This window comes from Genypterus blacodes, unplaced genomic scaffold (genome assembly GCF_046128005.1).
Source record: "Genypterus blacodes isolate CSIRO-AG114 ecotype Tasmania unplaced genomic scaffold, CSIRO-AGI_Gbla_v1 ptg000015l_1, whole genome shotgun sequence".
Taxonomy (NCBI): Eukaryota; Metazoa; Chordata; class Actinopteri; order Ophidiiformes; family Ophidiidae; genus Genypterus; species Genypterus blacodes.
Genome location: NW_027466829.1, coordinates 1,064,662 through 1,088,683, shown reverse-complemented (window position 1 = coordinate 1,088,683; position 24,022 = coordinate 1,064,662). Strand labels below are relative to the sequence as shown.

General features: G+C 46.3%; 1 protein-coding gene across 4 annotated transcripts in view; it reads right to left on the bottom strand.

Moving 5' to 3' along the window:
• Window positions 1-24,022, bottom strand: part of mob2a (MOB kinase activator 2a) — a 51,318-nt gene that overhangs the window by 6,610 nt on the left and 20,686 nt on the right. The window contains exon 1 of one of the 4 annotated variants that reach the window (XM_076140027.1): window positions 21,642-22,230. The exons of 2 other annotated variants lie outside the window; for them this stretch is intronic. In XM_076140027.1, the coding sequence (XP_075996142.1) occupies window positions 21,642-21,679 (38 nt within the window). In that variant the 5' untranslated portion in view covers window positions 21,680-22,230. Of the gene's footprint in view, window positions 1-6,284; window positions 6,527-21,641; window positions 22,231-24,022 lie in introns of those variants that run through there. One more of the 4 variants, XM_076140019.1, reaches the window with a different exon arrangement.

The following is a 24,022-nucleotide window of genomic DNA, read 5'->3' as shown; positions in this document are numbered from 1 at the left end:
ACCCCTCACTCTCGGCCTCTATCAGTGGAAGCAGTGCATTCTGGGGTCAAAGGCTAAAAAGGCTCAATTCCCGGAGTGATTCGTCTGGGACAGTAGGATGTGTTGGAATCGCACAACAAGTTACAGACAAATGCAATCTACTCTTCAAACGCTCTGTGTTGCAAACCCTCAACTCCTTAATTTACATCGCATGACTTTGGAAGTCAAATGGATTCTAGCCGAGATCTAAACACGAAGCAATTAAGAATCTTAGAACGGCCAGATGGATCAGTATTCTGTTCAAGGCTCAATCCTTCTGCCAACCCTTTCTCCGCCTCTCCCTGCGTCTTGGTTTCACTCTTTCTTGGCTCCTCTGCTGTTGTTTGGGTTTGCTTAAGGACAACAGGATTCCAGTTTGCTCTGTGAATTTATAGTGTTTTCCTTGACCCTCATTTCCGCCGTCCGCCGACCACTCCATCTCCGGGTTTCATTCCTATTCTCTCCGCACCTTCTGTCTAAACACAAGGAGCACAGCCGTGTGTTCTTGGCTCTGACTTCTTGCCTTTTCCTCACAATTACGCAACCCAATTTTCTCCATTCCCAACAGGCTGCAGCTCAGCTCCTGGAGAGGGACGAGCGTTTCTAAGAAAACTAATACCGAGGGCTCGTAAACACGATTTTTCTGCTGCGGCCAAAACCATACTCACTTAGGGTTCGCTACTGCTGGGACTGACATAGGACTTTACAGGGAAGCGGCGATGACTTGTTGGCTTTTGGAACAAAGGGGGGCTCGTGTACAGTAAACAGACAGAAGAAGAAGGAGATGAAGTGCTTAAGAGAGAAAGGATAGAGACAGGAGGAGTGAGGAGAGGCAGAGAAAGGAATGAAGGAAGGAGGTACATAAACACAAGCCCAGCTGATATCCATGGGAACTAATAAACACTTTCAAAACATGACAGGACTGAGGAGCGCGAGGCTGTCAGGTCGGAGTTATATTCCCCTCTCCAGGAGGCGTCCTCCTGCTTTCCACCTCTGCAAACAAGGGAAGGCATGTCAACACGGAGGAGCGCCTGGGAAACGGAGCCCAGAGCTCCTTCCTCTGTCAATGTTTAAGATTCTCCTCGACGTGTCCCTTTATTATGTCATCTATCCGCCAAGGTGACATAGCGAGCAAACACACGCATGCACGCACGGCAGAGCTCAGGTTCAGAGATTCATCGAGGCAGCACCTGAACTTGTTTTGGGGCTCATTTAAAAAGCAAGGACGCCACCGATTACACTGCTGGCTAATTATTCATGTCCGGCTACTTCCTGTTTCTCCTCCTTCGCCCCTCGTCCAAGTCGAGCAACCCCTCCTGGCCCTTTTCACCCTTTGCCCTGTTATTGTGCAGGATCAGAAGGATCTTGGTTTAAAGGTGGACACAGACTTTGTTTGATCATTTCTTTCATGCCTCCTTATCTCTGTCTGCTTCCTACTCCGTTGTCGCCCCCCTCCCCACCCTTCCCCCTCCCCGGCTCATAAGGAGCACAGTGCAGACACATTCATGTGGTCCGTGTGGTTTCTACATGTTCCGTCATGTGAAACAGCTTTACGTGAGGAAAGAGCTTCAGCGACAGACACCAGTCAGCTCAAACACTTCTCGCCGTGGCCTTGGCTAAGCCCCTCAGAAAAACCATTGGGCTCCTGTGAAAGTTTCAAGTAGGGCTCTTTCTTTCTCCCCTTCCTTTTAAAAACATTCTGTTTCACTGAGCCATTTCCTGCCTCTCTGCCTCTAATTTCGTCATTTTCCATGCTCACGCCTCCTCTAGTCTGTGACATTTGTGTGGTAAGGGGAGGTGAAATTCTGCAGCTATTAGTTATTTAAGGATTAAGAAAACTTCCTCTCTGCCAACACAACTCCCCTCATACGAAACATAGTCTGTCTTCCCTATGACACACACGCATACACACACAGCTTTGTCTGTTCTTGGTAAAGTTCTCTGAGGCAAGTCTTTGCCATAAAAGGCAGCAGATGCCTCTTTCTCCTCACCAGAACAGGCCAGATCAGGGCAGGCCAGGAGTCATGAGTGGAGGAGGACTGAGGCCGGGCAAACCATTCAGAGCCCAGAATCTGTCACAGACCGCCCGGCACCAACGGGAACTCATCAGTGATATCGGCTCATAGTCCGGGAAACTAGTCTAGCTCAATGGCCAAAGTGTGGACTGGTGTCTACAGAGATCCATGAGGAAGACCCCGGGCAGAATGACTGAAGCTACAGCTGAAGTCACGTCCTGAGAGTGAAAGCAGGAGGGAGTCTGGAGACAGACGTGCTGGTGTTTATCTGCTATAAAAACAATAAGGAAGTAGGGTTGTATAGTTGAGTGACATGGAGGTCAGTGCTGCAGAGCCGAGAAGTGACTGACCCAGCAGCTGTTCAACTCCCGTTAGCCCGTCTCTCTTTTACCACTCTCACTTTTCCCAAGATCACCCCCGCTCCCCCCCACCACCGTCTTCACTCACTACCTTCATTAATTTCTGTACCACTTCGTTCCACATACATATACACTTACACACTATGTCCATACACATGAACACATGTACACACACACACCTGCGTGCACCTGCGCACAGGCATTCACAAACACAGCTCCGACTGTAGCCCCTCTCCCTTTTCACGGCCGGCCCAGCTGGTGGCAACAGCTGCGTCACAAGGCTGATCCCAGCAGATACCTCCAGAAAAACCAGAAGAAGCGAGCCCTGTCTGCTCTGAGAGTGTGTTTTTGTAAGGGCGTGTGTGTGTCCAGCAATTCCCAGTGTGTGCGCACATTGTTCAGCCTTGTGGCGTGTGCGTAACACACATCTAGTGGGCTCACACTGGTGCGTGTGCCTATGGTGGGCTAACTGTACGCCTGCTGAAAGCTGAATCCACTCAATTCCAAAACCAGAACCTGGGTCCAATTAATTGCAATCACTTGGGACCACATTAGAAAGCTATGCAGGGGAATTAGCTTACATGCTTACACCAAAATACTACTATTTGCAATTATAGAGCGCCCCCCTTTTTTCCTGCACAAATACAATACAATACACACACACACACACCTCCTCATCCTATAGTTTTGACTCCAGTATCAAAACATGCATGGATCTCATCAACACTTACACACATGTTAGGAGTTAGACACCAGAGGCTTCAGGTTTTTAAAGGAGCATTCCACTTAATTTTAAACACAACTCCCAACAAAACTCATGTAATGACTTTCCCTTTAAGCATGTGGCTCCTGCCAAGCCCACTGTTGCACAACTGTTGGTTAATTTGCCTCGCTGGATTGCAGGGGAATCTAACCATTTGCATGTGGATGCAGTTAGTGGAATCTGTGAGGGTGAACAGCACTCACATCCATCCAGCACAGACAACCAAAGCTTCCATCTCTCCGCTCAAACAGGAGAAGAATGGAGAAGGCTGCTTCTAATTGAGATCTTGAAGAGCTTTTTAGTTAGTTAGATAGGCAATGATACCAAAACTACAATCAATCGATCAATGAACTATGGACCTGAAAAACAGACTTTATAGATCGATAATATAACAGAATATCACTCCCATCTATGCTGATAAGGCTCGACGTGACTGAGGAAGAGCTGCCAGTTTGAAAAGAGAGCAGCTTCAGTCAGGAGGATCGGTTTTCAGTGAACCAGGCCTCTTGATCTATTTCAGGGTTCAAATTGAATAGACTTCCAATGGCTCTTTTCCCTGAAAAACCACAGCTAGAGGAGCGCAGGCTGTCTGAGCCAACCCTCGCTCAACCACAGCAGCCATTACAGGGCTAAAAGAAGAGCAAGTTAAGGATGGACCCGACCAGAGGCTCAGCGCTGCACTGCTGTAGCTGATCTGACTGGAGTGGTTGATTAAGTTTACAGGGCAAACGAGCTCCGGGACACAAAATCTTCTCAGCTTTAGTTCTGGGGTGAAGAGATAAGAAGGAAACCAAAACAAAAGGCACAGCTGCCACCACTTCATCACCCGCATCACCAAGGATTTCAGCAGCACTGTAAATCAGTAAATGGGAATTGTGGATGAGCACAAGCCACACACACACACACACACACACACACACACACACACACACACACACACACACACACACACACACACACACACACACACACACACACACACACACACACACACACACACACACACACACACACACACACACACACACACACACACACACACACACACACACACGTGCTTCAACTACAGCTCTGGCCCTATCCTGGCACAGCTTTGGGTACCTCCTTTGCCTCTTGTCATCCTGTGCTAAGTCCCATTCAGAGGCTCTCTGACCTGTGGAGTGTGTGAGGACCCCCTGCTGACAGTCTAACGGAGCCTCATCAACATCACAACGCCCCTGTGTGACAGGAAGGGAGTTTACAGTTTGAGGAGATAAGACTGAGCCGGTGGTTGAGCACTCGGCAAATGCTGCCTTACTGGAAGATTTCCATCGATTTTGAACGATACGATGACATGACCATGACATGAGTTCAACCAGAGTTCTTGATCAATCAGTCAATGAATCTAACCATCAATCTATCAATCAATTCCTAAATCTAACAATAAAGCTTTGGAGACTTTTTCTACTATTTAAGACACGAGCACATAAGACACACAGAAATAAGTACACAAGGTCACGCCTGCACTCTTATTGACAAGCTATGAGTCCTACCTGGTTCTAAACAAGGGACATACAACAATTCACAGAGGAAACAGATGAAGAGTGGAGCTATAAAAAGGCCAAGTGCACCCCCTCACCCCCATAAAACTCACAACTATGCATCCTTGTTAACTTTGATGAAGTCTGTCTTTTGTTAAGTTTTTCCTCAGACATGTTTTCTGAAAACACCTTTTTTGTCCTTTGCAGGTAAATAAATTTCCTCAGTTAAGGCACTTGAGTTCTAGCTAACACACACACACACATCAGAACATGTCTCTACCTGTTAAAGGCCTTTCGATAGACACAACAAATGTTAAAAATTTTGTTCTCTGTTGCTTCCATTACACTCGACCAACAATCAGCTGGAGATCTGCCTAAGATGGTTCTCCCACTATCACTGTTCACATCTTAGAGGACAATAGGTGGGAAGGCATGTGCCCTTTGGGCTAGTGGCTGAAAAGACACCTGTCCTCCAACATGAAAGGTAAGAGGAAACTCCACCAAAGTATAACCAGGGCAATCTGTCCCCTGAAGGAACACACTCATAATGACTACTAGTCATATGACACAACTATAATACAAAAAAATATGTAAAGTGGTTTACCATTGGGCTTATTCACAACAGCTGCATTCTGAGTATTGCCTAATAAATTGTGTGAATTCTCCATGGGATCTACTCTGACGGGGGTTGTTGTTTGTTGACACAGAAACACAATGTTAACACTAGAATTTGGGTCATACATTCTTTAAGTCTTACGTCTGCTCCAGTATAACTGCTATGACTGTGACCTGGATATAGAGCTGCTTATTCTATTGAAACAGACCTTTTTTCTTTTTCGCACTGACATTATTTACATTCAGACTAATGTAACTGGGATGCTGTGGGGTTTTCAATTAGGATCAAAACCATTCTAAGCACAAACCCCTTACCACAAAGTATTTGTTGTATCTGTGTGGCTGAACACCTGGTGAAAACGTCAGATTCCTGATTTAAATAACTGCCTCTTTAGTTTGCCTACATTAAAATATAACTGGCGTCTTGAATCATTTATTACACCAGATGAGGAGCCGGGATCACATTTCTCCTGCTCTTGTTCAATCTTGCCGGGGAAAGATGTCTCTAAATGAAGGAGAATGAAGCTTTCACGGAGCTGTGACCACGGAATCCAAATACAGGACTACAGCTGGGATACACACACATACTTCCCCTTTGATTCACAACTAAAAATCAGCTTAAAAAGACAAACGACCCCTTTATAGAACTGACCAAAGAAAGAAAGCATCTTTTCTCAACTTTCCCGACTGTAAAAAACTGAAACAAGTAGGGTAATAGGCGGTTGTAACGCTCTTGTAAAAAAAAATCAGCTGAATCTGAATTACGACGTTCAGGAAAATAATAATGAATGAAGGAAATAATGCGAAAATTGAGTTGAAAATACTCTGTAAGGTTGCATAAAACAAAGTTTAAGAAGTAGAGACAGCGCTCTGAAGGCTCCGTGAACACAAAGCATGTGTCAAATCTACATCACAGGCTCGCTGGACAAATGTAGGAAATAAATGGCACCTATGTCTTCTTCTTTGGCCAATTTGACATAAAATCGGAGTTTACCTTAGAACTTTTCCGACTGCTTGAAGGACCATTTTGCAACTAAGTCCGTTTTTGGAGTTCCTCTGCGAGTGCATGTCCGTCTTATCTCCAGAGAAAGCGCAGTAATCTCCGACCATATCTTAAAACATGAAAAATGTATGCAGGATAATCTCCGCTCAGGTTGCTCAGGTTGTTCACGTGTGTGTGTGTGTCTCCCTGCTCTCCTCCGCTCCTCGCCTGCACTCTGACTGCGCCGACTGCAACAAAACTTTGTCAAGGCTTTCTCCCGGCCCCGCCCCTTTGGCCCGTCTCCGACCAATCAGCGGACGGGGACGCCGTTTGGTGGGCGGACGGCGATGACGTCGACGTCTGCCCATGTGGACGTGGTTCATGCCGTTTCATCGGTGTAGTTACAATGTAGCAACAGGTGGTCAAGCCTGTAACTGTTGACTGGTGTGACATAAAAAAAGTGATTGCTTCATTTTATATATCCGAGAATAAGTTGACACAAGCGTGAGGTTTAAAATTATAAATTAAAAACGGTTAGCTGGGTAAACATCTAGAGCTATAAAAACTAATCTGAGTCTGGCCATATGATTTTCAGTTTATAAACCAACACATCTATCACCGAGACTGAGGTGGAAGAAACAGCGACAGACGAGCCAATATGCTACTAATAAACAAAAATCAACATTTTCAAAGAAGCCTTTTAAGTGGGTACGTTTATTTGTGATCCCCTTACTGCTTGAGGTGTGAAGACTGGTGCCAGGATAAGCAGCGTGTGCGTGTGTGTGTGTGTGTGTGTGTGGACTGTGTGGGGCGACATTTCTCTTGATGATTCTGAACTTCACCTGGAGTCCAGCGCCGACAGGCTGGCAGCACCCAGGCATGTTTAAACTTGACTCGGTTAACGCTTGAGGCACCAGTGAGAGAAATCAGACAAAGCCTGGATTCAGATATCTGGAGGGTTCTGTGCAGGGCTTCACACCAACACGTTTGGTAACAAAATAAGATACAAATAAAAAGATTACAGATGCAATATGCCTGAATTGAAATTACAATTTCAGCAAAAAGGCTCTGTGTAAGGCACCAACAGTGTAAGTACAAAGTGGGTGAAAGGAAATGAAGGTCAAATATTTACAGCTTTGGAACTCATGAGAAGATTAGACTGGTGTTGCTGAACTATCATTCTCCCACCCTGTTCCCTCTAATTATCATCTCTCTCCAAACGTCCTCTCTTATTGTCTCTACACACATTCTCCTCCCATTCTTAGTTTGTTTTTGCTCGCCTCCCCCATTCGGTGTCTCCACTTTTCCTCAACATGTCTGACTTGTGGGCCCACTGTGCAGCTGGAACTGTGAGAAATACTGTAACAGCTGCCTGCTACAGCAAAAAGAGGTTAATCTACAGGATCTCAGGAGCCATGCGCTGTCCTTGTGTGCATCTGAATGCGAGTACAAGTAATTGAGGGAGATGAGAGATAAGGGAGTGTGTATGTGCAATAAGCATTTTTGGATGTGTTCAAACATGCCAGTCGAGCTGAGCCCAGTGTGGCGTGTTGGACCTTCTAATGTCCCACTTCTTAATGTCACAGAGCCTATATGAGTCCAGCTGTATGTGTCAGGACAATGTCTGATGGTCAACCTGCAAGTATATCTTACATGTCTACACATTCTCAGAGGAGAGGGGGTTGGTGGGGGTGGAGGTGGGTGGACTTGGGCAAAGAGGCCCTGTGAGAGGCTGTGGGAGTCGTGGTGAGGGGGGAGAAAGACCAGAACACAGTAAAGACTTTTCCCCCCACTGCTAAATATAGCATCAGCATGCATGGTCAGGGCCCTTAAAGAATACAGAATACAGTGCAAAGTGTGTGTGTGTGTGTGTGTGTGTGTGTGTGTGTTGGGGAAAGGGTGTGTGTGCACAGAAGAGTGACTGAGTGAATCAGCAACTGTGCAAGCAGATGAAAGATTACGTTGTGGAGGGAACATGGGGAACTAAACACAGGTGTGTGTGTGTGTGTGTGTGTGTGTGTGTGTGTGTGTGTGTGTGTGTGTGTGTGTGTGTGTGTGTGAGTCTAACGGTGTGTGTGTTAACTACAAGTACTTAGAACTGAAACACAACTATCCGGTAGTCATTATGTTAATGCCTGTACTATTTGTGTCCATCAAATGAAGCACTTTGACGCTGTAATGGAAGTCCCATGCTTAGAGACATTTCCGTCAATTTGCTTCAAACTATTGGATCCGTGCTGTCACCAAATTCAGAAAGGCCCTTTCGGAATTCAGAATCTGGACAGGGAAGTAAGTGGTTGCCTCACGGAGTTGCTTGATTACATTCCCATTGCACTTCAGGTACTATGAAGCTGTAAAAAATGAGACACAACTTACCTTCAGGTGACGATTCCTCATCCTGAAGGATCGCTCTACGGTCTAATGATTCAAACAAAGACGACATTGCAGAATCTCATACCAACCATACCAACGTTAGCTCGTGAGAGTCCCAGAATAGCAACGTTGTTTCATTCTGCTTACTGCTACACATCTGCCGGTGCCACTTCAATTAATGTGACGGGTGATTGTTTTAACAGCACCGTGTCTGTCTCTATGCTTGATTCACGTGGACAATAACAAGCTCAACACAAGTATGTCAAAAGAATGGAGATGTACCTCCAACAGCTTGCATTGACCGATCAGCAATTTTTGGTCTTACTGGCTCCACTCAGCCCTTAGTAGTTCATAGTTCAGGAAACATCTGGTAACAAAATGTATCACGGTTCCTTGGTGCAAAATGGAGACAAGTTCTTGAGTTCCTAAAATGTTCATGCAGTGTGAAAGGCACTGAAGACGTCCATTCAAGATTAATGGGGCTTAGCCTGGCCTGGGCTGGGCTGTCGCTGTCACTGCCGAGTTAGTCAGGACAAAGACCTTTAATGAGGAATCAGGCTTCAAAGTCAAAGAGCAGGTGCTTTATTAACCAACGCTCAATTGCTTTGGTTTGAAATGCAATGTGTAGCTGCAGGCAACAGCACAGGTGGAGATATAAATAGTACACATGTCTGACAACTCAACAAGGCCTTACAGTATGTAAAATCTGCCATGGATGGAAACCAATGGCTGCATTCCGTTGTCTGGAAGACAGGTTGCTCTTTGTTCTGCCTCTGCTAACGTCACAGTCACCTTCCCTTTCTGTGTCCGATGCCAACACATGGCATTGCTCACCTGTCACCTGCTATAAACAAATAATCCAAATGTTGTTGCAAAGAGGAGCACGGAATATTGGCACAAACTTCTACACACGCACTACACATACCCAGCCTTTCATGGCAGCCTTTTGTACAACTCACAAATAGATGCACAACGTAATAAGACACCGACAACGCCATGTTCTTGTTCTATAGTGAGCGTATATAGATGCACGTTAACATACAACATATGTCCATAAACTATATGACATAAACATAAAAACCCCACTTGGGCGTCTAGAGACTGGACAACAAATAACCCTGATTTTATATCAGTGCTTACCAACTGTTTTATGTGTGCTAACCTCATCAAAACCAATCACCCAGGACACACAGACAACAAAGTCCTGATTTAATGAGCGCATCACATCGGGGGGGACAGGAAGTACTGAGAGGAAGGAGGTTGTGGAAATATTGTGACGTCAATAGAAGCCGGCCACGTGACTGATAGAATGGGCTGACGGCGTGTCTTAATCTGATAAGTAAGGCCAACCAATAACTGATCAGGAAGACAAATAACCTAGGGGCCATAAAGAGAAGAGGAAACATACAAGTAATTCAGACCACCACAGTCCTGGAGTCACTATAACACGGTTAGGAGGTGTCAGCCTGTCTGAAAGTGCAAAAGAGTCCTACTGGTATAAGAGGAAATCTTAGGAACAGAAACAATGCTAGATGTACCAATCTACTGCAAAAAGGGGAACTGGGATTGGGGCATTAATAAACTTCAACGATAAGCCACACAAACACATAAAAGGTTCTCCAAGTAAGTAGAGAAAGCTGAGACAAAGTGTGTTCGTGCATAGTTGGATTGCTGGCCCAACAGGTTTGGTCTGAAAGTCAGCGGACATTCCACCTATTTGAGACAAAGAAAACACTGATTCCAGGCCAGCAGTGGATGAGTCACAACCATAGCAGATGCGCCTTGGGGCCTGGCAACAGCTCAGCATCAACCCTGCCAATATAAATCTCCAGCCAATCATAGGCAGGGATTAAATGACAGAAGGATCAGGCACCCATTGGTAAAATGAGCAGAATCAATAAATGAAAATTCCAGTTTGTTCTGCAAGGAGCTGAAGCCCTTTAGTTGATGCTCTGTGCTGTGGTTGTGTGGGAGTGTGTAGTGTGTTTAGCTAAGGTTTTAGCCAGAAAAAACAGTGCAGACTGACAGTCTTTAGTGCCGGGGGGATTTCAATAGGCAGAGATAAAGGTCAGCAGGGCCAAGAGACACTTTGCACACTGAACCCTCTGACCTGCCCCGCAACACCAACCTGCACCTCCTCAATCACACAAAAGGCTCCTCTATTGGCCACCACAGCTACAAAGATAAAGGTGCATTAACAGAATTTTTAAATTTATCATCTGTGCTGTTACTTCACTCCCCAGCCCAAAGAGTGAGGAAGTCACATGTCCTTATAAAGAGATTAAAATATCCAAACTAGTACCAATCTGTTCCCAAAACAGAACGACTAGTGTCTGTCTGGGAGCAAACACATCCTGATTTCTAAGAAAACCTACAAGACCTTGAAATATTGAGAATGTGTGAGAATGTGAATGTGTGTCCTGTAGAGAGACTCTGGGGAATGTGCATCTGTGAAATGTGCATCTGACAAAACCTACAGTAGAAAAATGGTTATCAAGCAGAAATCTACATCTGGGCTTAGTGTCTTAGTTTGCATCTTTATATGGAAAATATTGTCACGCTGCTATTAGGCACTCACACTTCCTCCTCCCAAGAAAGTCTGCAGAAATATTGGATTACAGAGCAAATGTTATAATTGCATCTTACATTGACAGGGCATCAAATAAATACTTGTATCTTTCTTTAAATTATTCTCTATTTATCCACTTAAAGAGCGATAACCAATCCTCTCTCTACCTCCCTCCCTGCGCTCTCTTCCCTTTTCTCCCTGGCTTCAACTCTGGTTCGCTTTTCCTAATGCTCTGCATTCCTGTCGGGGAAGGGCTGCATGCAAAGACATGCCATCACACAGCACGGCTAAACAAAGAAAACACGACTCGAAGAGTGAACTAAAAAGAGGTCAAGAGTAGATAGATACAAGAAGCAGAGCTCCCAGTTTGGTTTGACTTTGCTTATCTTGTTTAGGTGGTAGATGAACTCATAATGAGCAAATAGAGATCAACCTCATGCTCCACTTAACAGCAGTAATGACACAGAGATGAAAACACTGAGCTGCCTAATTGTTGCTGCATTCATAACCCTATTAAGCAGTCAGGTTAGGTTGGATTTCAAATTGTTAACTATGAATTACTTGTAATTCAAGTTACACATTTGCATAAAATGCATTCAGGTCCAAAACCAATTTTAGTGGCCAGAGCTACACTGTCGTGGCTTCACTTCACTGGCTGAGATAGATGTTGAATTTTAAGACACTATCAGGCTCCAATTTGTTTGTCTTAGCTTGATTTTATTGATATATCTAACATGTGCACAACATTTTGAAGCTCATGTAAGAAATGTGCAAAAAAAACTAAATATATTCTGTGAATGTCTGTATACTTTCAGTTGGAGGCTTTTCAAGAAGGAAGTCTGCAAAGGAGACCGAATAGACAAGTATGTTTGAAAGATAGGAGGCCAGGTCCAAACTGGGCTATGACTGGAGGAATAGTTTGGTTTGATGGAAGACAGGAGATGAGAAATACCAGACATGTGCCCAAAAGCATATAAATCACCATCTCCATGGCTACTGCTTAGATTAAGCACATCATATCAGCAGGCACTGGCCAAAAGGGAAGATAAATGGTAGAGATAGATGAAATGGGATGAAGAGGAAGGAAATGGGGAAAGAAGGAGTATTTTAGATTAGTATGAGAGGGCAACAGAGGGAGCAGAGAATTTAAAAATTAAACGGAAAAAGAAATGAAGAGAATCAGCAGAAGCAGAGGGAGATGGGGAGTGAAGTGAGAGAGTCGGGCTCAGAGCAGGAGGCTGTCACAGCATGCCCCTGGCCGCCCTGTGCACTCCTCCTCCCTACATTCCTAAACAGGGGAGAGTCTCCATCCATCCCATAATTTGCCACCTTGGCAACCTGTCTGTCAAGGATAAGTGTGTGCACACAGACACATACCTGTGAGGCCAGAGGCTCAGGTACAAGGCCCAAAATAAAACGTTGGCCAGTGAACACACAGAGGTCAGGGAGTGAGAGAAGGGCAGCCAGGGTGGAGGAGAGGCAGGTGAGATGCCTTACCTATAAAATGTTCAGCGGGATGGTAGCCACTGCACAACAGGTGCTCACAAAGTGACTCTGTGCTCAGGTATGCTGGTAAAAAAGGGAATCTAACGAGCATGTTTGTCCTGAGAACACCTGTAAATGTCTGCCATTGGGTCAGGAGTGTTTAAAAAGACCGTCAGTCAAGGTGAGAGACCAGGTGCCGCTCTGTCAATATCCTGAGATGAAGCACACAGTGTCTGCAGAGCCTGAGACACAGAGGGTGCACAAGTCAATGGGATTATAGCCGTGTTACAGCATGAATATAATATACTGTATACTGCCCATAAAACACACCTCCATGTAAACTGTGTTTGTGTATGGGAAGGTGTAAAGTCTGCTCTGCAGGAGGAACCAGGAAAGGTTCCCAAGGGTTACGGCTCTTCCCAGAACTGTAATAAACACGAGAAAGGGAAAGAATGTTTTCCTGGGAAGAACTTGATAAGGCATCATAACCTTGGTACTAAGGCCATGAAACACACACACACACACACACACACACACACACACACACACACACACACACACACACACACACACACACACACACACACACACACACACACACACACACACACACACACACACACACACACACACACACACACACACACACACACACACACACACACACACACACAGTGATCTGTCTACTTTCCCAACTGCTGATAAAATTCAGAACATTTTTGAATCACACAAAAACATTAAGTAGTGATTGCATTTGTAAAAACAAGTGTTTTGGGTAGTTTGGCTGTAGTGCCTGAAATTGAGTAACATTCTTTTGTTTTGTTCACTTGCTGCGCAATCAAAGCTTAGATGTGTGTGCAAGGCTGACACCTGCTGGCAAATCATGGCACAAGACTACGCCAGTGTGCATGACTATACAAATACAAACACTATGGACACTAAGAGAGGAGCAGAAAATGAATTTAAAGGTTATGGGGCAATTTGAGCCGGGTTTTAATATTTCAGTAAGACAAAGCACCTAGTACAGTACACACCCATGGAAAAGGCCTCTCAGTGCAGACGCCGAAACTTCACAGCTCTACTAAGTTTCCATGCCGCTTTTCCATTCCAGGTTTTATAATAAGGGTGTGGATGCTCAGGCGAGTGTTTTCTTCTGACACCTGAGCCTGAGCCATGCTGACGCTATAGGCTCCAGCATCATTTTGAGACTGTAAAGCCTAATGAGTTCCTTTTCCACCCCTGGCAATGGCACCTGAAGGTGTGACGTTTAGTGATACACAGAGCGTGAGAGATGGAGAGAAAGACAAAGGCAGAGAAACTGTCGTGTAAACGGAATGCAGGGATAGATGGGGGCGTCGAGGAAGGAGGGAAGGGGACAGTGCCCGCATTTACAGTTATTGGCAGTATTAGCCTGGAATGCTGGGGCTGTCGGAGAGACGACTCGCAGCCAAATCTACAGCCGGTGAGAGCATCTACAGTCCCGGCACATACGCTGACACAGGACAGCCAAACGTTGAAGGACAAAATCCAAGAATGTTCACGAGCGGCTATTTAGTGCTGTCGCCGGGTGCCAAAATGCAGATCCAGCCAAAATACTGGCAGACTCTTGAGGAGACGGGACAAACTGAAGGGCATGAAGGCAGCATGCGGGCTAGCTTTAAAGGTAAACGATGCAGAGATAAGGAGGCGGGCGCGGGCGGTGGCTGCAGAGACACTGGGTGGCTTTCCGTTTTGTGTTCCGCGGCTCTGCGTGCCTGCTCTGATCCAGCTCATTAACTCCTAAGTGAGGGTATTTAGTCACAGACTTCCTACCAAGGGGAATGTGAATGCATGCGACCTATAGCGGTCCGACACAAACGCACGCAACCAAGCTAAAATGTATAGAATGTTCCTTTAACGTGGAAACCTCAACCTAATCGGTATGACAGAGGGGACACACACACACACACACACACACACACACACACACACACACACACACACACACACACACACACACACACACACACACACACACACACACACACACACACACACACACACACACACACACACACACACACACACACACACACACACACACACACCACTGTTTCCAGGTACATTACATAAGTCGTGCTGTGAGTCTGCATTCTCTTGGCCCATGAGATCCAAACAATAACAGATGAAAGATGTAGGGGACCCTACATCTGTGCTCCATTTCCTGGCCCTGCAGACTCTTAAGCACGACTCAACTCCACACTGTCTGGCATTTGATTTGTCATGTCACCCTGGTCACTGCACTTTGACCCTGAAAACATGCAACATAACTGACCTGACTGAGGGGTGTGTGTGTGTGTGATGAAGGAGGCTGAGCAGACTACTTTAGATGGTTCAACTAAAATTCAAATAAAGCTTGATTTGATTTCATTCGCAAGACAAAAATCATCAATCATGCTATTTTCTGCTTGGTAACCTACGACTGCCACCACTCTGCTGATCTGCCCAGATGCGGTCGTGAAGATAACACATTCATCAACTAGAGCGTTTTGTGCGGTCGTCATTAAGTCGGCGAGCATCCTCACAGCAGAATGACTCTTTCAAAGTATCACTTACTTTAATCGGGGAAGTCAATGCGGCTCTGCTTCTCTCATTCAACCGCACGGTCAAAGGGGGAACAAGGACATCTTCAGAGGGGGAACAGCCAGTGCCTGCTCACGCTGCACCTCTGGGTGTTGCAGTTTAAAAATTCATTAGTGCTGCTCTCACAGTCGCTCTGAGCACCAGGGTGTTGACCCTATGAGGTCACAGCGGTTACAAATAGAATGAATCTTCTCCCATATGAAAGACATTTTCTATCACAAACATCTTTGTATGATACATTCTGAGGCTATTGTTATAGTTGTTAGGTGTATATTAGCCGATTCACAACAAAGCCCTCTCATATTGAGAAGGAGACGACTCAGGAATGTCCCTACTACACAAGCAACAACAGAGAATAGAACCCCAATAGTGTATTCTGTGTTCGTCAGCATTTGTCTATTCAGGTAGCCTAGGATAAACACAAGGAAATTGAAATGGAAAATCCCGCCCCTGATGACTAGACGAGATCTGGCCAGGATCAGATAGCGGAGGAAACTCGCCCATTGTGAGTTTGATCGACTCTGGCAGTGGACGAAGGTGTAGGAAGTGGCCCCACCCAGGATTTGGGAGAGAGGTGACGTGAAGCATGTGACTAAAGGAAGACAAGAGAGAAACAAGCAAACACCAAGACAGTGGGACTGATGAGCACGTTAGAGATCCCCACAGGAAGTTTTGGCTGAGGCTGATGTTTGACCTGTGCTCTTGTGAGGGCGTAGGCCATTGTGTGTGTGTGTGTTTTTCATCTTCTTACATGTGTTAATGTGAAGAGCATGTGTGATAAAAAAAGAACAAAGACCTCCAAAGAAGCAGTGAGGAAGTGTTATCATTCGGAGAAAGACACACACACAAGCAGGCGTGGCGTGATTTAACCGCCCGCGTCGCATCTGGTGGACATCCACCCATAACAACAGCAACTCTGTCACCGAACAGGAGCTCAGAGTCCCATATCACACACTAGTCACAACAAAACGTGAGTGGGCTGAGATCGGATGGTGATGTGCTGTAAGTTAGGAGCCTACAGGGATCAACGTGAAGACATATCGGGTTCTATATTTCTGATTTAAATGGAGGAGTGCGAGTTGTTCTCCGTGAATGAGTTAGGACCTTAGATCATGTAGGGGTGCCAGGTGCTTGGGACGAACCAAGAGGAAAAATATGTGTCCATGTTTGGTATAAAGGAAAGGCTAAACACAGATGGTTGTTGGGCAAAGGTGTCACATGTTTCTGTGTTGGCCACAACAGAGGAGAGGAAGGGGAGGGAGGGAGGAAACAAAGGAAAGGGAGCAAATGTTATGAAAATTCAGGACAAAGCATGTTTTCCTGCTTGAGGGCATTGCTGAGATGACAGCGAAACCACAGTGAAGCCCTGCCCTTCATCAGAGGAAGAGGGTGACAGCCAAACGCTCCGTTGGGCAGAAACACTTGCATAGGGAAAAATGACATTGAAAATATGACATGTCTAGATACGCATGATGAGTCTTCTCCCTAAAATACATCCTTTCCAACACATATGGCAGCAAACAGAGTATGGCGGTTGCCTACAGATGGTGTATTCAATGGTTGAGGAGTGGGATGTGGGCGGAGGCAGCTGCCAATGACGAACAGAAAGGAGCCACAAGAGAGGTGAAATCAATAGATGTCCTCAGAGGGAGGAAAGAAGAGACGTGTGTGTGCGCCCCTCCACCACTGCAACACAATGTCCTCGGGTCACTGAAGAGCAATTACATTCACATCTTCCTCCTCCATATCCACACATGCGTCAGGGCTTATGATTAATGATGAGCCCTGGTACCAACAGTCTGATCATTTTATGAGCAGATGACATCAGCAGCTTTCTAATTAAATGTAGGTAAGCACATAGTGTGTATGGATGACTTCGCCAAAGGGATGCAGGTGTAAACAAGCTTGTGATTGGCCGGATTTTGACGAGTAACAAGCTCCAACCTGGGAAGATGAGCTTATGCAGTGACATAATCTCTCAGAGGAGGGGGGGGGGGTTCATCTTCACTAGCAATATGGTGAATCTTGGCTCTTTGGATTGAAAACCAATAACCGGCTGGCAGAAAGCAGAAGATGGCTGCTGATACAGAAGAGGGTATTTAAGGGTAGTGGATGTTTGGCTCTGAAGCGAAGGGTTCTGTACGTGACTGCAATAAATGTTATGAACGTCACCCAGGAACACGCTGGTGTCAGCACTCTGCAGTATCCCTGCTCACGGTCTGCTTCGTCTGCAGGCACCAGGCTCTTCACCGGAGCTCCGCACTGATTTAATTTAGTCTCTCACAAGCAGGCCAGATCAGTGTGCACCAGGCTGAATGGAGCTGAGCGTGACGTAGGACCAGACCAGCTGATCCAAGACATGAAAACCCTGTATGCAAAAAAAGTTGCCTTTCTCTGCTTTCCCTTTTGTCTCCCTCTCCTCCTTCACAGTGCTACGTCAGATGCTAGATAATTGAAATAAATGAGAGGGCACAGCTGCCAAAGGCACTGCAGCAGAGACAATTACACAACAATGCAGGCAGGAGTGTTGCCACGTGCATGTGACGGTGCAATTTCACCCCAAGACAAAGACATGAGGAGGTCTTACCTACTTACCACCACCTTCTCGGTTCAATTAGACTAGCACCAGACCACCCCTCCCTCTCTTTCTTGCCTGGGACAAGCTCAATAAACAGGAAGTGAGGCACCCAGGCACTTCCTGTCTCCCTTGAAATGGGCCTCTTGTTCCCACAGGCAACACAAAGCAGTCATGTGCTGCTGCTGCTGCTGCTACAACAACTGCGGCAACATATTCGTGATCAGATCCGTTCCCTGCCGCCCCTTACATCCCAGACTGAGGCTGAAGGTCTGTTGCTGGGGTGCTGAATACTGGCGGAGCATTTTCCTGCCACCTGACCAACACACAATCTGGACCAGACAGTGAATCCATTATCCTTTTCAACATTGTGCAACTGCTCCAGATCAGATTAGATGTTCACAACATGCTTTCCACATGAGGACTTGGTACTGAAAACTGATAGTGAATTCAATTGTTTTAGTACCCAGATGCTATAAAGAAGTTGCTTTTTAGGTGCCGTGTGAGAATGACTTCCAGAGTGTGTGTGTGTGTGTGTGTGCTGACTCGGGGGTTCTAAAAGTGGAGGTGAGGTTACTGCAAGGCCATCTCTTTCTCCTTCTCCTGAGCCAGCAGGACTGTGCTGCTCCTGAAACACACACTCGCAGACATATTGTCTCTTACACAACTGCCCCGGCGTGTGAGGTCTGCCCTCTGCAGTGACTGGTGGAAAAGTGAAAGCTCACATTAAGACTGATGGTGCTTTCTGGACCAAGCTGGCAGGTGAGTCTGAGTCCAGGTGTGGTGATTGGATCAAAGTACTGCAGTAAGCACAGATGTGTTCTGTTCTTAAACACGTCGGCAATACAAACAAGAGTCGAGTGCTCATGATTTATTCTCAACTTGTCCGACAAATCCGCTCTATTTCCTCATAGATAAGCCGGGAAAACAGATGCAGTTTTTGGGTGTCGTCCAAAGCCAAACATCAGATAAGAATTGTGGGAACTTGACCAAGCCGACAGTTTATGAGAAGCTTACTTTAACCTGCGGCCATTTCAATCCTGACTATTTGCCTGATGGAGAACTGATGACATAGACAGGCAAGCAGGGAGTGTGTTTGTGTGTGTGTGTGTGTGTGTGCGCAGCAGGCTCCACTAAATCCCATTTGTTGACTCTGGACTGCATCCTCCATTTGTCTGGGTGGGCAGTGTGTGATAAACACAAGCTGGATCAGGGGTTGACCGAGAGATAAACACATGGAACACAATCAAGATTTAGCAAACATACAAAGATATTCCTCCCAAAGTTCTAGAGAATTCCAGCAGAGCCATTTAAAAGGCTCATTGTGCTGTGTCTATACATTTCGCGAAGATATTCTTATCTACAAAAGGGCCGCCCTGCAGAAAAAGTTTGGAACAACTGGCTTAATGTTTAGAATTCATGTAGGAGAAATTTTACTGAGGAGAATCAAAGCTTGACCTGTAGTTGCCTCTGGACCATTGTGTGAGAAGAATCCCGAGCAGGGCCCGTTTCTTTCTGTGGGTTTTGTATGCCGCACTGAACACATGCAGGTCAAAGTCAGGCCACTAAGCTAACGGTCAATTCAAAAGACGACTCTCAGAGGTGGCCAAAGGTCATCAAAGCCTGGTTACTCTGTCTGAGCTAGATTTTAAGCACACGGCCTCCCTTAGCAAGAACCGGGAGAGCACGACCGACCACCACACCAACGTCTACAGAATGACAAATGAAGGATATTGTGTTTTAGTTACCACAGCAGTCTGAAATGTCAAACACACAGGTTAATCTGTGGATAGAAAACACAGATAAATGCCTTTGCAACTGCCAAGGAGTTTCTGCAAGGTCAGAAGCTTTGGTTACAAGCAAAACAGATCCCCTCCATGAGATGTTCTACAATAAAGTGCAAAATAAGGTTATTTCATCTGACAACAGTACTACTCTGAATATTAATGCAATATTAGGTCACTGTAAACCTGACTAATTCATTATTTTAACTCAAGGGCATAGCCAATGTCCTGCTTTCCTCTGAGTCCACCTTAGTACAACACATCAAGTCATCAAGCCAACTGTACACCAACATAATAAACAGTCTGCTGCAGGAAATAAGACTGATTTTAACTTGTTTTACTTCACGTCATACGTTGAAAGATTCTCCAATCATTCCTTTCCATAAAAGGTTGATGAACAACGGAGTGGCCGCAGTTTGACATTGTGCTGGCAGGCAGGTTCTACTGCACACAATAGTTCTGTTGAAACACAGGAGCCCAAAGGACTGGGGGCGGGCCCAGGCTGAGGTCAACAAGGACCTGTTGGGATGGGTGTGCCTCACACACAAACACGCATCCATCAAGCTAAAAGCATCGCTGCCACGCCATCTGATTGGCTGATAGATATACAGAGGCTGGGGAAATGCTAAAAATAGAAATGTCTGGCTATTTAGCTTTAATGAGCCAGTAAGACATCAGTGCACTGTGCATGTCCCACCCCTGTCTTGATCATAATTGGGATGGGGGGGTGGAATGTATGTGCTTCTGGCGCCAGCCCAGTCTTTACAGTGCTTCTGTGTGTATGCTCAGCAAAGTCTATATAACACACACGGAGCCTCAAAGACACATATGACACACACGCATACAAAGGGCAGACTGTTATTCATGCTAAGAGTAGCAACCAAGTGTAAACAACGCTCAGATTCGCAGTGAGGCCTAATCCAATGCAGCTGTGGTGTATGTGTGTGTGCGTATAACAGCTACAATTTAGCCTTCACCATTAAAATGCTCCTTAGGGAGCTAGAAAGTTAAATTTAGATTTTATATTGCAGTTAAGACGGGCTCAGGCTGGCTAACCCCATGACCACAAGAGAGAGGAACCAGATCCCTTCTGCTCCGACTGCCAGAGAGACTAAGCTAAATCATCCACCCATTCTCTCAAGCACAATGGCCAGCTATATAAATGCCAGTAAGTCAATCAGCGGGCCAGGCTCTCCAACACAAGGCTGCTGTGCCAGGTCCATTCGTGGAACTGGTTACAAAATGAATTCTCTGAAGCCAGTTGTAATAACCAGACCAGAGGGTAAAGTCTGTATGTTCAACGCTCCAAAAACAACAAAAAGGGGGTGAAAAAACACAACCCTGAACCCATGAAAAGGAACACTGTGTCCAAACAAACAGTGACGCACAGTCAAGGGGCACACGGGAGGATAAGAGGTTTGGAAGCCTGAGAGACAGCCCAGCAACTCTGATTCATTTTGGCCGAGTGCCATTTTGTTCCGTCCAGCCTTAAATTACTCACTACTAAACTATATAACCAACTACTCCTAACACCCTCCCCTTTGGTTGGCTATAGGAGGCAACAGGAGGAGCCCCATGTGTCATCCCTGCTTCTGCGTCCTCAGATTCCTCACTCACTCCCTCCCATAAGTTGAGACGCCCCTTGTCCCGACTACAGCAGAATCACAGGCTGCTACAGCAGCAATGCCCTCAAACGTCTCCTCCAAACCACCGGCAATGGCAGAGAGCGAGGGAACGATAGAGGAAGTATAAGGAGGAGGAAGGAAAGATAAAAGAAGACGGACCAGAGAAGAGAGAGGCTCACATGGGGGAGTGAGGACAGACGAAAACTTAAGTTAGAGCCAGGAGTTTTGGGAGACGCTGACAAGTCAGTTACGATAGCAATCGGCAAAAACAAACACAAGGAAAGGAAGGATAAGAAAGAATAAAGAAAGCAGATAAATAATGACAAGGTTCTCTACCTATAGAAGAAGCAGTCACAACACACCAGAACCCCCATCCAGCTGGCTGCAGAGACCAGGGAGTGATGAGGCACAAACCCACAGCACCCTTTCCTCCCCTTCACCTGCCCGTCTCCAGGTCGCTCCCGTAGACTCGGTTACAGGTGCAGCAGGTCAGCAGAGCCCAGCTCCAGCATACCGCCTCGCTTGCGACTCCTGAGTCAGCCCACGGCTTTGACGTAGGTCACGAGAAACGGGATGGACGCCGTCGGCCCAGAGCCAGTGGAGCGCATGCAGACACGACCCCTCCAAAACAAAAACACTCACGGAACGCGACGCATTTCTCTGCGCATGTTTCCCTCGCTCCCTTCCAACTGCTGCAGCTGCCTGACTCTCTTTCACACTCTTGCTCTCCGTTTCGCTTTTGCTCTCGCTCTCTCTCTCCACCTCTCTCTCTCTCTCTCTCTCCCCCTCCCTCTCTCGCTCTCTCCCTCCCTCTCCGTCCGTCTCCTCTCCCTTGCTGGCTCCCACTTGAAAGGCGGGAAGATTAGCTTGGCAAACATAGTCCCATAAACAAACTGCTGACTGCTGGGCAGCGCGGAGCGGACTGCAGGGGCGAGCGAGAGATGGACAGAGAGACGGGGCGCTAGAATGTAGAAAACACCATCTGTATGCTTGCATGCCAGGACACGCTACACGTCGACCTTGTGTCATTCTCACGTGCAGAAAACACAAATCATTGCCATATTGTGCTTGTTACGTCTGCTCAGAAAGTTAATCAGTGCGGGAAGCTGACAGCGTCAAGATGCGACGTTACCAGCAGATGGCTAACTGTCATCGCTAAAGTAAACACTGAGGGACGACGCACAAAAACAAAACAAAGTGCACTCACTAACCGTCGCTCAAACTGCCCTTCATTCACACAAATGACGCAGAGGTGTGGGAGGGGCCAATGCAAAGACAAGCCCCCAGGAAGCGAGCCAATCACTGCAAAGCACTCTGGCTGAGGCATATAGGGTGAAGGACGCCGCGTCAAGTAAGGACCTCTTTCCCCCCTCTTCACCATCCATTCACTTGTTCCCTGCGTGTTGTCATTCACAACACCACTTACTATACATGGCCAATTTGTGCTCTTTGTTTCCAATACTAAAATACACACAATCATGCTTCCTTAGTTCCTTTATTGGTATAATCACGGGCTGCAGACATCGCTGGACTCTACGGACACCAACACAGGATTATTGGCGAAGACAGCCGATACTGCCAAATGCTAACGCTCAATGTTAAACCGGCAAGTTCAATCTGCTGCGTTCAGTGAAACCGATCGCAGCAGCCGAGCGAAGGACAAGACTGAGAAGAGGGGAGACGACAGCGACTGAGAAGACCGTCACCTTCAGGGACAGCAGTTGCGTAACCATAACTGCACATGGGGCGGTTCTGTTCCTAGTTGCTGGCCGACTTGTCAAAGAGGAGATTGGTGTTAGGTAACCAGAGCTGGTAGCTATTCTGACCTGACCCACCACAACTCCTGGCTAAACAAGACAGTGCTTCCTCTCTCCTCCCCCTCCTTAATAAGATAATAGCCGACAAAGAAGAGCTGCGGCAGCCCGGCAAAGCTGTTTTACATCCAATGACGTCACCTCTCCTTCTACACCTCCTCCCCCTACACCTCCTCCTCCCTGGAGGCAAGTCACCAGAGCAAGGAACTAGAAAAGCCTCCTCGCTCACCATTTTTAATTACCTCATCCTTACCTGCACACACAGATCTGTGACACTGATGACAAAAGAGGGGCACGATAACACATACACACATTTTCCTTGTTTTCTCCTTTAGCGTGAACACAGAAGGGGGGGGGGAGTATATGGTGATAACATCCTCACATTTACAATTGTGTGATGAAGTGGGTCTGTGTGTGCTTGGCACTAATTAGATCCCTTTGTGTTTCAGTACTGCAAAGGCAGGATGTCAGTTGTGTGTGTGTCATGAGTGTGTGTGTGTTATAACGGAAGGGCCTGCAACCGATAACAAGGCCAGGGGGAAACGAGTGCCAAAAGAAAAGTGAGGGAAGAGAGATTGAAATTGCATCAGTCACATCAACGGTCAGTTTGAAAAGTGTGCACTTCCTCAAACACTCAGCCTTTATCAAAGAAACCAGATGGGCAATAAAAGCAAGCTATCCGGCTTAGAAGTTACAACTCCAAATGAATTTAACTGTTTAGATGTCTGTGCAATTTATCGGGTAGACGGAAGAGAAAAAACGAAACAAAGAAAGTATTTTTCCAAAACTTGTGACTTGGAAAGATAACAAGGAAAGAGAGAGAGGGGGGTGAGATGGGAAAGACCCGACTTGTGACCAGCTTGTATGAAAAGAGGCTGTTGCAATCATGTCAACACAAAGTGG